The sequence below is a fragment of the Nymphalis io genome, chromosome 3, assembly GCF_905147045.1.
Source record: "Nymphalis io chromosome 3, ilAglIoxx1.1, whole genome shotgun sequence".
In the NCBI taxonomy this organism is placed as follows: Eukaryota; Metazoa; Arthropoda; class Insecta; order Lepidoptera; family Nymphalidae; genus Nymphalis; species Nymphalis io.
In genome coordinates, this window is record NC_065890.1 from 2,125,248 (window position 1) to 2,144,322 (window position 19,075).

Sequence of the window (19,075 nt, forward strand, 5' to 3'; positions counted from 1 at the left end):
GTCTGAATTGTATTGACATTGTATTTATGTCAATGTCACACGTATTTACATGGACTGTATTTTTGATATTCTGTAATAATTATTGTGTTATTTTATATTGTCTAGAAATAATACTATTAATTTATACAGGATAGAATATTTTTTGCAAAAACATATTATTCAAATACCCATAATTTTTGAAATGAGAAGATTCAGATACAGAGGCATAAACTTTATAAAATTTAATAACAAAAATACATGTAAAACACTGATATATTAAAATTTTGAGAATACAATTTTACATACAAGTCTGCAAACTTTCTTTTTTAATTTATATTTTCATATGACAACAATTATTGAACACGAGTTTACTTAGTCTGTACTCTGTGCTCTGTCTGTGAGAGTGACGTATGAACAGCCGAAACGAAAACGAAAGAAAAGCCTCTTGTGCCGTTGTTATCTTCTATCATTTCTGAAGAATGGAGACAAACGGCCAGGCTAATGGGGTTAAATCTAAAAAGAAAGAGAATGGCGATGGGAAAGATAATTTGTGGTAATTGTTCACTGTTCATTTACGGATTACATACAGCATCCATATAGGGTATCCAATGTGTCACACCTACGTGATGTCAAAGACTCGTACCTGAGAAATATGTGACCTAGCTGCGACGTCTTGCCTTTGTTTGTGAAAAAGTAGTAGAATGAAACATCATTTCACATGCCGATCCACGAGACTTGACCATGTGAAATATTTCCCCACATTCGAATTCTGTTTACAGGTCAGCTATATTAGAAGAAGTTCAGAACCAAGGTAACACGAAGCTGCCCTCCAACAAGAATGTACTAGTTCTGGGCGACAATGAGACTGGTAAAACCACACTCATAGCTAAATTACAGGGAGTTGAGGATCCCAAGAAGGGATCGGCGCTCGAATATGCTTATATAGATGTTAGAGATGAATATCGTGACGGTAAGCAAAACTTAAACTGAACTTAGTATATTATGTAAAAACTTTTTTTTTCAATTATTTACTTTCTCAATGTGTAATATGTACCACACTGCAGTTATTTGATAACAATTACATTCGGCTCATTGAGCCTAGCATGAATTTGAAGCTATTAAAAATAAGCTATGATTTATATTATTTAATAATTAAAATATGTTTTTAATATCATATTTAATTTATTTAATATCATACCATTGCTTTTTATTGATTGTTGAGTCACTTTTTCCATATGTAATTTATATCAAAGTAAATGTTTTTAAAAAACATAACATTTAATTAAGTTTTGGTGCTCATAACATTAAAATTAAAAAAAAAAACTGGAGGCGCCTGAAAAAAGGCAATCAGATTAAGTTGAATCTTATTGGGATTCTTGTTAAATTGCATTTTTTGCTAGTTTTGTAGTACAAACTACATGCAGCTTTTGCTTTTGTTATTCATTAACTCAGTATATTACATATTTTATCATTATTTATGAGTCCTGTACCAGAATAGCTTCTCATTAAATAATTAATATATAAATATAGGAATAACATGCCAAATACTCATAATAATAGACTATTTATATTTTTTATTTTTGTATATAAATTTTAATAAAAACACTGAGAATCATGTATTATACTAAAATTTACATTATATGAATATATTTTATTAAATATTGACACAAGGTTATTTGGTATAACAGCAAATGTTTTGCTATACATAACAGTTTGTAAATAAACTGCAAAAGCAGGAAACTCAAAAAAACAAATTTCAATTAAATTGAAAAATCTATTTAAAGTATTCAACATGGAAGCTTTCTTATTGACTGTCACTAATCTACTACCAGTGTAGAAAATAACACCTCAGACCTGAGAAGAACCGGTGAAAGAAATTGAGCGGGATTGTTAACTAAAATATATATATGTATATAAATTTGTAGGTACATTATATTACATATATAACCATTTTGGTATAATTTTCTATTGTTCTAAGTATTTTGGAGTTGATTTTTATCCTCAGACATAAATGCCGCACTACCGGATTCCCTAAGTACCAGGATTTACTGTAGTACTATTATGTAATAAATAAGTACCTTCATAGCAATATCTAATAACAATTGGTATTAAATTAGTGAATCTTCCAATTTATTTTCAATAATTATCTCGTAGATAACTAAGTAGATCACCTTATAGATTATATATTTACATGTAATAAATTCAGTCCAAATATTACTAATTACCTATCCTTTTTGAAATAAATTTATATCTAAAAAAATGGAACTTGTGTGGACAGACAGTCCTTGTTTTTAGTTTATTTTCTTCATCTGCCTATATGTCGAATGATTAAACTAATATATTGTATATTACAAAAGTGTCACCTTGCAGACCACACACGACTCAGTGTATGGGTACTCGATGGAGATCCAGGACATACGAATCTCCTCAAATTCGCTTTGAACGAGGAGACATTCCCACACACACTGGTCCTGTTAACGGTTGCCATGACAACACCATGGGGTGTCCTGGATCAACTACAAAGTTGGGCATCTGTACTTGGTGATCATATAGATAAATTGGATCTCACACCTGGTAAGTCCTTTTTAATTATATGTTTGCTTGGAATGCATTGCAAATTGCAATGCCATTGATATATTTTTTGTAGACTTTCGATACAATATGTTAATGGTGAAATGCCAGAAATCTTCAAGACAATTTCAATATCAATTGTTTAAAATTTGAAATAATCTCGGGAATAGTTTAGGAACGCATATGTGGCGAACAAACAAACATTCGTATATATATAAATGTCATTATGTTGAAAATTACTTGAATAAAACTTGCTAGATGCATATACATTCTATTATTACGGAAGTGTTATCACTGACTGCATAGTGTATTTGTGCACGACACGAGTCAATGATGAATTCTAATTGGATTCTAGTTGTTGTACGATACAAGCTGTAATAACTTTTTTGCAGGTACTTCTCGGAATATTTTTTTTTAATTTGAATTTCGAACAAGTAATACAGATTCTAGTTGCGTAAGATTATTATACCAAATTAAAAAAAAATGTATATTAATATATTCATTATTCCAGTCTTATTTTAAATCTGCGTAATAATTAAGTTTAGCATAATTGTTTTCCCTAGTAAAAGTATATTAACGTTAATAATATAAAAGTTAATTTTATGATTTTGAATATTAGTTTTAAGTAGAAATACAAATGCCTAAAGCTTTACATAACGCACGGAATTTTAAGTTCAAAGTTATGTTTATTTCTCGATGTGACTCACGTGTTACGTCAGTGTCGCGTAATATTTAATCAAAGCGATGTTCAAATGTAACTGGTTTTACTATACAACGAAATGTCATTGGTTTATTTCGTTTATAAACGTTATGAGCGCGTTTCACACATTTTTGTTTTGATAATTTATGAATGTAGGTGAGCCACGAAACAATTACCATAATATTATTGACGGGCCGTTGTCGTGGTTGGTAGATACTTACATTTCACGCTGGAGGTTGTGGGTTCGATTCCCACCCAGAACAGACATTTGTGTGCATAAACATATCTGTTTGTCCTTAGTCTGGGTGTAATTATCTATATAAGTATGTATTTACAAAAGAAAAGTAGTATATATAGTATATCAGTTGTCTGGTTTCAATAGTACAAGCTCTGCTTAGTTTGGGGTCAGATGGCCGTGTGTGAATAATGTCCCAGGATATTATTATTATTGTTGATATAATACAATTAATTGTGTCGAATTTAAATATCGGAAGAGAATTTAAAAAATATTGCACCAGTTATTTATTTGGTGGTAGGTGTTTGTGCAAGCCCGTTTGGGTACCAGCCCCTCATCACATATTCAACACACATACATCAACAAAACATCTTATATCCCAAGGTTGATGGCGCTATGACGTTGTACGGAATGGTTAATAATGCTTACAGAGCCAATATGTCTATGGACGATTGTGACCACTTATCATCAGGTGGACCATTTGACAGTCCGCGTATCTATTTTTTTTTTAAATAAAAATTTTCAATAAGATAAATAGGAATATATATCCAGCTCGAATAACGCATTTAGAAAATAAATGTCCCCTAATATTACTTGGCGGGAGATTTAACACGGTCTTTGTGATCTTGATAGCGGTTTTCGTAGGAAACTTCTCTGCTGTGACTAAGATAAGACTAGAACATCACTAGTTATTTAATATTATAACGAGGAGACGGGAGAGGGGATGATAGGGATGACATCAGCACCTGTCTTCGTGCATGAATTGCATTTTAACTCCACACGATGTTATATATTATATACTTTTTTATATATATAACCGATGATCATTTCAAAGTATGATATTTAATTATAATAGTTTATTTCAATCCAAAAATAAAAGCGTTAAACATGCATATAGTTTATGACATAAAAATGATGTCTAGTTCTCACGACAAAAACAAAGATAATCTCTTCGAGATGAACAAATTGAATAAGTATTGTATTATTATACGCCCATAGACATTGGCGTTGTAAGAAATGTTAGCCATCGCTTACATCACCAACCTTGGGAACTAAGATGTTATGACCTTTGTGCCTGTAATTACACTGGCTCACTCACCCTTTAAACCGGAACACAACAATACCAAGTACTGCTGTTTTGCGGTAGAATATCTGATGAGTGGGTGGTATCTACCCAGACGAGCTTGCACAAAGCTCTACCACCAATAGCTTATTGTGAATGAAATTTATGGATGCAGTTTGGTTCTCGTAGACGTACGTTTGTTCGTTTCATAACCTTTTGTCTTGAACAATTTGCCTTGTGTAATATTTTATAATCCGCATGTATTTAAAAAAAAAACTTATTTTCTTAATTTGCATCAACATAATATTTCAAAAGTGGAATTCAGAATTCTCTATTTGTAATTATAACGTTTTATAATTAACATAAATTTTAATAATAACATCATTACTCAGCCGTGAAATGGTGACAACCGACTTGTGGTGATATACTATTTTGATGCGTGTATTATGGAAATGTTATGATTATTATGGTCAATGTCGCATATCAAATTCTGACATTTTACGACCGTCTTCTTCGATGCGTTTCGAGTTTGTTCTTATAGAAAAGCCCTTATTTATTAAGTTTAAAATGTCCAGACAGTTCTAATATGAATCATCTCACGAATACTGCATTGTGTAAACAAGTTCGTAATAAAATATCGATCACGGGTACATTTGAAAATCAGAACTTTAGATTTGTTTTGATAGGCGGACTGGTAAATGGCTACTACCTAATGGTAAGTGGCCATCGTCCATATACGTTGGCGTTGTAAGAAATATTAACCATTCCATACATAGCCAAATTACTGGTGGTAGGGCTTTGTGCAAGCTCGTCTGGGTAGGTACCACTCATCAGATATTCCACCGCAAAACAGCAGTACTTGATATTGTTGTGTTCCGGTCTGAAGGGTGAGTGAGCCAGTGTAATTACAGGCACAAGGGACATAAAATCTTAGTTCCCAAGGTTGGTGGCGCATTGGCTATAAGCGATGGTTGACATTTCTTACAATGCCAATGTCTAAGGGCGTTTCGTGACCACTTACCATCAGGTGGCCCATATGCACGTCCACCATCCTATTCTATAAAAAAAAAAATGCGCCATCAACATCAAGATGTTATGCCCCTTGTGTTTGTAGTTACACTGGCTCACTTACTTTCGAACCGAAACACGACAATACTAATTAGGTATTGCTGTTTGGCCTTAGATAGATATGATAGATAGATACGTACTCAGACCAAGATATTTGAGTAATTAAGTGTAGGTGATATATTTTGATAATTATAATTAGGAAAAAACTACGAATGAAGGGTTCTACTTCATAGCTCAAAATTAAAAATAGTATGAGTGATAACTTTTTATTTAGTTCAGCGTAAGAATGTCCTCGTTACCGTGTTTAAAAATAATGTACGTCTGTATGTGGGGATGGCTTTTGCTGTGGACGCTTAAAAGTCAGTCGAACGGCCTTACTTATAAATGTTGCTTAGCGGCTGTTGTAGTTAAACACTGATTTCTCTCTTTCTATCGTTATTGATTTGACATTTGAAAGGAGAAGACAGCATTGTTTGCCTTATCACCCATTAAATAACGTTTGTTAGTAAGGCCGCAAGCCTTTATTCAATAGAAGCGTTGTAAGAAATATTAACCATTCCATACATAGCCAAATTACTGGTGGTAGGGCTTTGTGCAAGCTCGTCTGGGTAGGTACCACCCACTCATCAGATATTCTACCGCAAAACAGCAATACTTGATATTGTTGTGTTCCGGTTTGAAGGGTGAGTGAGCCAGTGTAATTACAGGCACAAGGGACATAAAATCTTGGTTCCCAAGGTTGGTGGCGCATTGGATATGTAAGCGATGGTTGACATTTCTTACAATGCTAATGTCTAAGAGCGTTGGTGACCACTTACCATCAGGTGGCCCATATGCTCGTCCGCCTTCCTATTCTATAAAAAAAAAAAAAAGAAGAAGCGTTGCACTTACTTTTTGATTGTAAAAACGTCTAACACCGGTTCGTAAAGAAAAACCTCATATAAGAGGAGGCGACAGAAACTCATAAAATCTTTGCAGTATATTTATTTAATATATATATATATATATATATATAACACACACACACACACACTACACAACAAAACTAATGTAACGTTAATTAGATTGTCATCGAGAACAGTAACGAAATAGCGTTTGACGATTAAATATCCATCGATGTATTTCAACAAACTGCCTTTTAATCGATTTTTTATAGGGAAGTCCCTATCTTAGGGTGATTTTATATGGCTTCATTTAGAAATGTCTACCCATACGGTAAATTAAGTGTCGCATACGACGTTATTGTGATGTGTTTTCACCGTTCTGTATTTAGGGCTTATCACTTACACTACCGTCAAATGATAATATTTCTGTTCCGGTATGAAGTCGCAGTGAGCCAGTGTAATTACAGGCATTAGGTAATTTAAGTGTTCCTGGACGAAGCGCATTGATAGTGTCAACAAATTGTCCCGTTTCTTACATATTCTGGTAATAAAGAATATCTAACTGTGGCTCCTTTTGTGAGAATTTTCATCACGAGCAAGTCGTAACACACACCTTATAAAGTGACCATTACTGAAGTAAATTGTCAAAACATCAAAATTGTTCTCAAATTGACGAGCCGGTTGGCGTGGTTGGTAGATACTTGCCTTTCACGTCGAAGGTTGTGGGTTCGATTCCCACCCAGGACAGACATTTGTGAGCATGAACATGTCTGTTTGTCCTGAGTGTGAGGGTGTAATTACCTATATAAGTATGTATTTACAAAAGAAAATTAGTAGTATGTAGTATATCAGTTGTCTGGTTTCCATAGCACAAGCTATGTACAAGCTTAATTTGGGATCAGATGGCCGTGTGTGAAAAATGTCCCAGGATAAAAAAAAAATAAATCTGAAATGCTTTTTTCTGATCCATTCATTCCATGATATTTCATTCCATTAATTAATAAAAGAATACCTTGAATACAAAATAGTTTAAAAAAAATATTAATAAACCTTCCTAATAGTCGCAGTCGAACTACGCACATGCTAGTCCTCCGATGTTGCATATGTGTTGCCTGTAAATTTCCCACTACTGAACTAAGGTCTCCTCTCCCTTTTTGAAAAGAAGATTTTGGAGCTTATTCCACCACGCTGCTCCAATGCGGGTTGGTGGAATAAACATGTGGCAGAATTTCAGTGAAATTAGACACATGCAGGTTTCCTCACGATGTTTTCCTTCACCGTCAAGCACGAGATGAATTATAATCACACATTAAGCACATGAAATTTCAGTAGTGCTTGCCCGGGTTTGAATCCACGATCATCGGTTAAGATGTTGCATATGTCCTCGCCAGTAAAAAAATTTATTATTGTTATTCCATCATACACACAAATGCTCTAATTGAACACCCTTATTTAGAATATGAAATTAGTCCAACATGTTACTTAACGATCTTGATTCTGTGTTAAATTATGAAGCCGTATATTTAAGGCTTCTTCTAAAGATAATCCGATTAAATAATTCTTCTAATAAAAAAAAAACAATTAAATTACGATATAATTAGTGTTTTTAAGTATACTAGTTTCCTCAACTTTGCTTGTTTGCAATCTCAGCCCTGTTCGACTATGTTACTGAAATACAAGACCTGCGCATGATGGAATTTTCCATCAGAAACGTTTCATGAACCATCTGACGTAAAATTTTCGGCTTTTAGGGCTGTTCTGTCTGTATTTTTTTTACCCTTAAGTCGCGGCGACGCTATTTCAAATTTACAATACAAAACTGACTCTTATTTGTAAATAGAATTTTTACTTTAAATAACCAACTACTTTAAAAAGTCAAAAGGAATTCTTTAATTTCATCAATAAATAGAAATAATCAAATATAAATTATTTTTTGTACATTTGTGTGGATTTCATTGATTTTTAAAGATTGTAATCAAATCGAGCTTATTTATTATAAATGTATACGTATATAAGTAAATTCTTAACGCGCCGCACAATGACACCACGCGATGCTATTATTCATGTAATTTTATTCGTGAAAGTGCAGTAGACTGAAAAATTCATACACCTATATCTAAAAATTGTTAAGTGTGTCAAATTCAGTTTGCGTATTCATCATTTCGTTTGTAATTTTCTCAGAAAACTTTACTGCTAGTTTCCGAAAGAGAAGTCATTGGTTTTATTTATTATATACTTATACTATATAATGTTATACTTGACGTCTTTGCATTGTCATATTTAATGCTGTAAACCAATTTCTTATGTTTAAACGTTAGTATATAAATAGCTCTTGTGTTAATTATCTTCAACCAATGACATTAAAAAAAAAACATGAAATTTATGAATAATTTTAATCCAATTTTCTTTTTATTGATTGCGGTTAAAATTACTCTGCCGATGTCGTCGGTCAATTGAACCCATAATTTCTATTGAATAATTGTTAATTTTTCTTGCAATGGTTTATATTTATTACAGTGCCAATGTCTACTGGCGATAGTAATCACTTACCATGCGTACCCCTACCTATTTTATATATATAAAAAAGCCTTAACTGTTGTGCAATTGTTTCATTCTCAACTTCTAGCCGAGTACTTTGTTCCGCTACAATGAGTTTAGTTATATATTTTTTTAATATTTAATCTCAAGTATCCAACTTTTCGTAAGTGGTTTAACTGTTATATTACTGACTTCCGTGGTAGTTCCGTCATAAAAATACTTATGCAAGTTTAAGTCTAATCATAAGCTTATTTATTCCATTAAAAAAGCAGATTTTTCGAGTTGCTAAAACAAACACACTATTAACAGCAGTACATCTAATTTTGATATGTAAATTTATAGTCAAATAGTTTAGATATATATATCTATATATATATATATATATATATATATTCTCGCTATCGCTAGATAACTATATATATATATATATATAGTTATCTAGCGATAGCGAGAAGGGGGGGTGCAGGTGTTAGGAATAGCCTATGTGCACCCTTGGGGTTCAAGCTTGTTTCATTCTAAATGTCATCAAAATCGGTTCAGTGGTTTAGCCTTGAAAGCGTAACAGACAGACGGTTTCTTTCGCAGCGAAATTATTTTTATATTCATTTTAAAAAACATAAACTTCTATGTATATTAAAAATAATGCAGTACTATTTATACAAAAGGCGGAGCTTACAGCAGTATGGATTTTTCCATTCGAAATTTTCATATGCGTCGGTAAAGTTTTAGAATCAGATGACTGTTCGTACCTGGTTAGTTTTACGTGGTATTTTTAAAGTTGACATAACACTGAATCGTTGCATTTTTTTTATTACGTTACATTTCGTTGGATTGAATAACTGAAATGATGCTGTTCGTTTGTACGATGATAAAATTTATGTAACTTTTCATATACTATATATATTAAATAAAAATAAACTACAAATATGATCTTACAATTAATTTAGATTCTTCATTTTAGAATATTAATTAAACGTAAAGTACCGGTTCGGAATATAGAAAGAATAGAAAAGTAAAAGGAGAAGAAAAGGAACGTTTTGTGTCAAAAATTCACTAGAGTTTTTCAATTTTAGTATACAAATTTGAATGATATCGTATTTTCCATTACACGCAGAAAGTCTCAAACTATAAACCGAAATATAGCAATACAAATTATTGATGTTTACCAGTAGGAAACTGAGTGGGTGGTGCCCACTCGGACGGGTCCACGCAAAATCGTGCATATTGATTTTGTCTTAAGGATTAAGTTTTATCTAAACTGTAATATCTCTTACGTTCTATTAAAAGGTATATGAAATAATCTCTTCAAGTGAGATTCTGTTGACTTCGTGAGGTTGATATATGTGCAGGTTTCCTCACGGAATACATCCTCACACTCAACCACTATACTAAAAATTTTGCGTTTAAAGAAATCACATATGCTTGCATTCGTTATTAAAACCCAAAAATTCAACTGTTTTTGGTTTTTATTTTTTAAGGTATTTTGCATTTAAATGCATTTCAGCCCTATCACATATTTAAGAACATTGTATAATTATAAATGTTTTTTTTTTTGCAGAACAAAGTTTACAAAGTAAAAAACAGCAAGTTCAAAAGTGGCAGAGGTATACGGAACCGGGCGACGAACTCGAGCCGACCGCTTCGTCGCCCATGAAACGTTCGTCGCGTAATCTCTCCGACGAATTGGAGAGTGACGATGAAGACAACCCGCTGCCGGAGGCCGTGCTCACCACCAACCTCGGACTGGACATCGTCGTTGTTGCTACAAAGGTTATATTACAGTATTAATAATAACTGCTTCGTTTTTATTCAGCTTTACTTCCAAGAAATATTCCAGAGCGGCCTGTACTTCGGAAGTTGGTAATATTATACTCTTTCAGAAAGCGCATTAAGACGTTATGTGCCTGATCTCTTCCCGATCGTGTCAGATTGGCGGCATAACGGATTCTAAAAGGGAATCGGAGAGGCCACAGGATCGTGTCAATATAACGCATCCGTGTTTTATCCCACCGTTTTTAACGCGCGTGGCTCGGCGAAGCTCTCCTCAGGGGCAAAGGATGGCGACACGTCCTCACTAATGCTAGTCTACGGTAGTGCGAGTTTGTCAGTGCAGCCGTCCTCCTCAGAGCCGTCTGAAGTAGGACACGCGTTCAAGGCTCCAGGGTTACGCACTATCTTTTAAACCCCGGGCGTCGATGCTGTGGGAGAGCCGAGACTACTCCTTCGTTGTTTCAGACAAGCGGGGTCAGCCCTGTCCTGCTCCCACTCCGCCTTTTTCTTCTGGAATAGCAAGTGTAACTGTGTTTACGTGCACATTTACGCACCGCATATAGTATATCCTGCTCAGTTCGCTAGTCGCTAGGTATAAAGACTTTAAAAGGTGTTTCGAGATGACGTAAGAAAATTAAATAATAAATTATTATTAAATATCGTATTTTTTTCACTTAGTCCGTTTGTTCGCATTTAAATAACTTCCATTTCTCGCATACAATTCCAATTGGTACATATTAGATAGCATATATTGTTATGCACTCGTAACAAATACACGTAAGTCTATAAGTTTTATTATTTCGCAAATGACCTGGCATATTTACCCCACAGACTGATTACATGACGACGCTGGAGAAGGAACACGATTACCGCGACGAGCATTTCGACTTCATGCAGCAGTGGATCCGAAGGTTCTGCCTGCGGTACGGCGCCGCGTTGTTCTACACGAGCGCCAAGGAGGACAAGAACTGCGACCTGCTCTACAAGTACCTCACGCACCGGATATACGGCCTGCCCTTCCGGACGCCCGCGCTCATTGTCGAGAAGGATGCCGTCTTGATGTGAGTTACACCTCGACTGAGTAGGTACCACCGCTACCACTCATAACAGCCGCTTCATGGTAATAACACAAATACGAATGTTGGTACATTTCTTAGTGTAAAATAATTATATTCTTATTTTTAATATTTTCATTAGAACTATATATAATATATTTATTTTCTATAATTATTGATAGATAATTACACATTGATAGAAATAATTATAATTAAAAATAAAAGTTTTTTTTTTTTAATATATACATAATAAATAAATACATTCTACTAAATTGTGGTGGTGAGTGCCAATATGGACAGTTGTTCCCGCTTAATATCGCAGATATTGACCGAAGTAGCCATACAGCTGTTAGATCTCCAACTCTGTGTGAGTGAGAGTGTATTGAGTGGTTTTAAAAAAACGATGGAATAGGCTTTTGGTCTTATTCTTATCATTCCTAAAGTGGACTCACTAGAGACTTGTCTCCATAATATACATTCCATATAAAGCTAATAAAGTATCCTCGGTAATAACTATCTGTTTGTTTCAGACCTGCTGGATGGGATAGTATGAAAAAAATTAGTATATTGTATGAAAATATGCAAACTTGTAAGCCGGACGATTATTACAGAGATGTTATTGTGCAGCCGGCCACGAGGAAGGTGAGTTATAAAAATATTTAATATAAAAATTAAGTATTTTTTTGTTTATTTTCTCGAATTTAGTTTTTAGTATTCATCTAGTTGAGAATATTTTAACAAGCATTACAGTACTGTAGAACTAAAATGATAAATTTTAAAATGTTTCTAATCTTTTTTGGCAATCCTAACATTGCCGGATATGAATCTAGAATGAATGAAATGAATTAAATTAGACATAAGCATAATTAAATTCCAATTTCCATGAATGATATAATAGACAGGCAGGGATACTTATCACTATATTACCGAGGAGCCGAGATGGCCCAGTGGTTAGAACGCGTGAATCTTAGCCGATGATCGTAGGTTCAAACCCGGGTAAGCACCACTGAATTTTCATGTGCTCAATTTATGTTTATAATTCATCTCGTGCTTGATGGTGGAGGAAAACATCGTGAGGAAACCTGCATGTGTGAAATCACTGAAATTCTGCTACATGTGTATTCCATCAACCCGCATTGGAGCGGCATGGTGGAATAAGCTCCAACCCTTCTCCTCAAAAAAGGAGAGGAAGCCTTAGCCCAGCTGTGGGACATTCACAGGCTGATACTGATATAATAGATGCATAATATTGTCCATCTCATAATCGGTTGTCGTGATTCCAGAGCGGCGGGCACCGCGAGGCGGAGGTGTCGGCGGAGGACGAGCAGGCGTTCCTGCAGCGCCAGCTGGCCGCGCTGCAGGCCGGCACGCCCGCGCCGCGCGCAGACTCGCCGCTGCGGACCGCGCAGCGCTCCACGGCGCAGGTGCGTCCTGCGTCACGTCACACGCTCATACACATGTTGTAACTACAGGCACAAAGGTCTTAATCTTAGTGCCCAAGGTTGGTGGCGCATTGCCGGTGTAAGGGATGGTAGTGACCACTTATAGTCAGACGGCCCACTTGTCAGTCCGCCTACCTAATACAATAAAAAAAGAGTGAAGTTACTGTAATTAATATTAACATTAATTCATCGGCTAAATCCAACTACTGATACCAAATTTATGATATGTCATTGTAATATTATATTATAGTACAATTTCATTGTAATTTTACTAAATAAGCTGCAATCTTTTATTGTGAAACAATCGACGATTGGTCTGCTTTGACACATAAAGTTGCACTAGCTACTGTCACTGTCAAAGAAGAGATTGTTAAAATATTCCTCTATCGCGTTCAGCTGGACGGCGCGAAGATCGGCATGGGCCCCGGCACGCCCGGCAACGAGGGCGTGCTGGCGAACTTCTTCAACTCGCTGCTGTACAAGAAGACGGGCACGCCCGGCGCGCGCGCGCCCGACGCGTCGCCCGCCGCCGCCGCCGCGCGCTCCGACGCCGCCGCCGAGCTCGACCGCCTCACCCGCGCCAAGCGCGCGCCGCCGCCGCTCGACCTCAACTCGTCCGAGTGCTAGCGCCGCACGCCACGGGTACGGCTCCCTCGCGTCCACGTCACTGCAATCCTTACATTAATAAATTCAATAACTTGACGCTGATGGCGCCCCCTAACGCGTTTTCAAAAAAAACGCGTTTGAATACATTCCACCAGTAAAATCTACATTGACCAAAAACAAGTATTCATTGGCGCACATTTGAATTGTCCCTTCCTGTACAGCTACAAGAGGCTATTCAGTCCATTTTCAAATTAAAATAGCAGTTAAAGCCACAATTGCTCTGATGCAAATGCACACATGAACGAGATTAAATTTATTCAATATTAATTTAAAAATAATATATACCCTTCTGTCATTCCAGGTACACTAGTTTAGCGGGCGTCCCCCCGACGCCTGCGCACCGCGGCTCCGACCCCCTATATCATAACACACGCTGGCTTGTACGCGCCGCCCCGACGGCGACGGAACCCGTATTATTTATTCCGAGTGATACTTCGCTTTCGGTTCGCGGAACCTTCGAGATTCTCCCCTTCGTGACGTCACTCACGGCAGCGGGATCGTGATCGGTCGGTTCGATTCGGGACCGACGGTTTTATAGATATTCCAGCATTGTCAAATGTTTACGGTAAGGCTAACGGCAGTGTGATGTACTTTATAAAGGTATAATGTATTGTATGTTAAGGTAACGTTTTCGAGGCATTTTTATACGTGCAAAGGAAAAAAAAACTCAGAGCAAAGAGTGTGGTAGAAATGTCGTAATTTAATTTTATTACTTTTTAGACTCCAAAATAAAAAAAAAATACTAAATAAAGCTTTGTCACGATATGCAAAATTAATAATAGTAATTTTCAATTTACTCTTTATTCTGTGGTCGTTTCAATGACAATACTGGCAGCCCTTGAAAGTTAAAAATGCCTCAACAACGAATAGAAACGTTTTATAATACATTTCCATATGCTACAGTGAATGAAACGAAAGTTGTAATAATTTCTTATTCAGTAATTTTTTTTACTTGTAATATGTTCTTATGATATTAAGTATTTATTTAGCTTATGTTTGAACTTTTGATATGGATAAAGGAAATCGTCGGCGTAAATTGTCTGAAGATATCTCCGACAGACGCCGCAGCGGTTTTTCTTTTGTCTTAAGTTGGTAAATATGTCAGCAATCGTCTTGAGATTACCGAGCGTTTTATATAGAATCAAATAGCATGTAATTATTTGAAAAATGAAATATTTATATCAATGATATTTAGATTCTATATAAAGTGCTCATATCGAATTGTGATCTTCTATGAAGACTGGAAGTCATAGGAGAGTATGCTATGCACAATAAAGTCGTTATATTTTGTACAAATCATCTTTAAGTAGTCGCAATAATGACGGGTAACTTCATTATTCTGCAAAGGAATATCGATCATATTTATAAAACGTTTGGGTTCAAATTGCCGTGCCGGATTTTGAAGTTCAATTATTATTGCATACTACATGCTTTTACCTGCTAAATAAATATGACAAACGTTTGAAATTATGCAAATTTTGTACCTTACATAATATTTTTAGTGTCAAACCAAAAAAAATTACAGCTTTACTACCGACAAACACGGCAAATTTGGAAAAACAACGCTTAATGAAAACTTATATACATAAATACTTTAGCAGGTAAATGGCAAGATCAGTGTGTAGTTATTATTTTTCTCATAATTTCATTTTCGAAATGTTAACACTCATTTAACACAGCGCTAGGCGTTCACTCCCGTGCAACATAAATTCATAAGCAACATTAAAAAAAACTATACATAGGTACTTATTCCGAACAGAGTGTACAAGGCTATATTTAATATGACTGAAAAAAAAAATTAGCTTATGATTTCTTTCCGTTGCATTTGAGTGAAACGAGCTCTATCATTGAATTGTAATAGTGACCTTTCTCTGTAATATTGTAATAAAATTAATTTGTTAAAAATAAACAACTCGGTATAATCGACTCGTGAGGTTTTTGTAATATTATTTGTATGAAGCCTGTAATATTTTTTTTTAAATGGAGTATGTTCACATTTGGTGCAATACAGAACATTCCAAACGTGGTTTGGTGCTTATTATTATAGTAAAATTATCGAATAACATTTGAAGTTTCATTTATTTATCTTGCCCAATGCTCTCTTTTGTAAACTGGTCATTTTTTTTTTAAGCATCGAAGGTCACTATTAACATTCGAATTTATACTTAAGTACTATACATTATCTAAAATTAACACTTAAAATCCTTTAAATAAAAATAAACGTTACAATAGTACTTAAATTCGACATATTTCAAATTAAATAGAATATGTATGTAAGTATAAGGCGTGGCTTTTTAGTTTCCAATAATTTCTTTTTAAGTATTAACTTACACATTAACAATTAATTGTGTAATTTAATTTAGAATAATATTCGTTGGATAACAGAAGCTTAATTTAAAGCACAATATGTTTTCATATGATGTTAGATAATTTCGAGGGCAGCTTTTAAATAAAATAAATTATTTTATATTTCTTTGTGACAAGAGAGCAAAAAATATCATTATATAAATTAAAAATAATATATATGTAATCATTCGATTGTATAAAGCTAAGGATTGGTCAGGGCGAGTTTAAAATTCCCTATAAGAAAGGTATATTTTTTTATAACGAGGACTTAATGTTAGGTGGCTAAAGTGCATATCGTCCATTTCATTAGAAATTTAACAAAATTTAAACAAATACCGACGTCAAAACAAGTCATAATATTTTTTTTAAATAATAATTTTCAATAAGTTTTTTCCGCAGATTAATAATATAAAATATTCGGGGCATTTTTATTCAGTATTATTACTCTTGTTTATACTTTTGACAAATTATAATGAAATGGATTTATACTATATTATAACTTTCAAATAAAATGTGTTAATGTGTCTAGACTAAATATGGCTTATAGTGCTTTTACTAGCAACTTAGATTATGATATTTATTCATTGTAAGTTTATCCTTCAATACAACGGTTGTCGAGACTCGAAAATTATTTATTATAATACAATAATTTATCTCTGTCTCATAGTTAACATGGAAAAAGTTACGCTAATGTGTGCTTTATTCCTTTAATAATAAGTAATATATTCTGTATTAGTTACAAACTATGTTATATTGAACATCATCATCAATCGTATCATTATAATAAGACTCCTTATATACTGTTTATGGCAAGCCTATATGAAAACGATAAGTACAATTTTAAAGAATGCGTCCATTTTGTTAAAGAGTATTTAATATAACCTAATAGACTTAAATATCAACATAAAACAATTCATTATTCTCTATCTCTATCAAACTTTCATTTCAATTAAAAAATTAAGACTCATATCAGAGAAGTTAATTTTACAGCAAATAATTTAGATTTTTTTTCAAAATGCTTTTGTTTCAATCGACATGATATTCTATTATTATTTAAAAAATGACTTAATTGTCTATGTTTGCCATATTCAGTGTTTTAAAATCGATAATCTACGTCACTAAATATTCAAATAGTGTGAACTTCATATTGTTTTTGCTCATTTAGATTATTCTTTCTTTTATGAACTAGTCAAAAAAACAGTTCAATTATATGTAGATGTTTTTTTTTTATAACATCTATATTCTGTGATATGATTTTATCTAGAACAATATATCTTAGCACTATTTAATTAGCCACGTAACATCCTCATGAAGCGAAATCAATAAATGCTAAAACGAATAATAAATTAAATCTTGAAATCTTTATAATTAGAACGTGTTAGAATTTCAAATTTTGATACTTAGACTATTAGTGCATTAAAAATTCGTATTTTACACATAGCAATATTTGCAAATAAAATAAACATTATATGTTTATAAAAGCATATAGCTGCAAACACTCGTATCAAATAAAAATTGCATAATTATTTAATTTTATTATTATTATTATTATTTATTAATAAATCAAAGGCATAGTGATTTACTATTAGATTCTCATTCGATAGTAATTACGTTGCGTTTCCACTGAAAGAGTTGGTGATTTCTATGTTTGCTACAGAAAGTCACGTGTAATTGTTAATTTACCACATTACGACAATTATTTAAGTAAGTTGTCAAAACAACAAGGTAATTATAAACTTTTGTAACCAATGCTTGTTGACAACGAAATGGCTAATTCTTTTATGGAGACGCAGCTTTCAATAGTTTAGATCGTTATATTTATAGCCATCTCTTTTGGTTGTTTATTCTATAATTATAATGGATACAATTATATTATTAATAATAAGATTTCATACTAAAATAAAATTGTTTGAGTTATAACTATATTTATATAAATATGCAAATCGAAAATTAAATTAATAGAAATCAATAAGTCGCCATGTTGCTTATTTTGTGTTTTAGAAATTGCAGCTTAACTTAAAAACAAATTAAATAAACTTATTTTTTTATTAAAAAATACTGAAACAAAAAGATCTGTTGTGTGGTGACATTTGTATTATGTTCCTTTAAAACTTATGGGTCTTTTTTTTTGCTAGTTGCCTAGGACTATCCTATCTACACTCAACTCTGTATTTTACTTTTACAGAGGTGACGAAGTGTCATTTATTTAAAATCCATTCGTTGTATATATAAGCTTACTGGCGGCTGTTGTACAAGTTATAATTATAAATATTTTAAATAAATAAAATAGCACGAAATCTGTTTCACATGTGTTTTATTGTTGTTGTTTTTATTTTTGTGTTCATATTTCATACGTTTTTTATATAAATAAAATATACGTAAGTTTTATGTATGAAAAAAATAGGACCTTGCATTTCAGGTAAGGTATAAAATGATATAGTAACATCAGAATTTATTTATCAAAGTATACCAATATAATTCTTTATTTTTAATTTAAAATTTAGGTTTTGTATAATTTTGCAGTATTAAAACGCATTATAAATTACATTGCACAAGGCTTATATATTATTAAATAGTCTACGAAATCGAAACATTACTTTTCGTGTAACTTCCTTCGTTTTATGAACCATTGCATAGTTGCAATCATAAACATAATTATATACTTATTATTTATATTTAAGCATAAATTATAGATATTGTAACAATTAATCTTGTCAATTGTTGCCAGTCAGCACTACTGGAAGTTTAGGATTGTCTC

General features: G+C 33.4%; 1 protein-coding gene across 1 annotated transcript; it reads left to right on the forward strand.

Moving 5' to 3' along the window:
* The first annotated feature begins 378 nt into the window (after window positions 1-378).
* Window positions 379-18,621, forward strand: LOC126781306 (cytoplasmic dynein 1 light intermediate chain 2). Its single transcript, XM_050506233.1, has 9 exons — window positions 379-532; window positions 759-949; window positions 2,350-2,553; window positions 10,597-10,808; window positions 11,640-11,869; window positions 12,394-12,505; window positions 13,147-13,287; window positions 13,702-13,947; window positions 14,273-18,621. The coding sequence occupies exons 1-8, from the start codon at window positions 459-461 to the stop codon at window positions 13,930-13,932; spliced, it is 1,395 nt and encodes a 464-aa protein (XP_050362190.1). The 5' UTR covers window positions 379-458; the 3' UTR covers window positions 13,933-13,947; window positions 14,273-18,621.
* Window positions 18,622-19,075: the final 454 nt, after the last annotated feature.

Excerpts from the sequence above, each read along its gene's own strand:
- LOC126781306 (XM_050506233.1), top strand. The coding sequence starts at position 459 with ATGGAGACAAACGGCCAGGCTAATGGGGTTAAATCTAAAAAGAAAGAG. Across the intron at positions 950-2,349 it reads TAGAGATGAATATCGTGACG|ACCACACACGACTCAGTGTA; the intron begins GTAAGCAAAACT and ends GTCACCTTGCAG. Across the intron at positions 10,809-11,639 it reads TCGTCGTTGTTGCTACAAAG|ACTGATTACATGACGACGCT; the intron begins GTTATATTACAG and ends TTTACCCCACAG.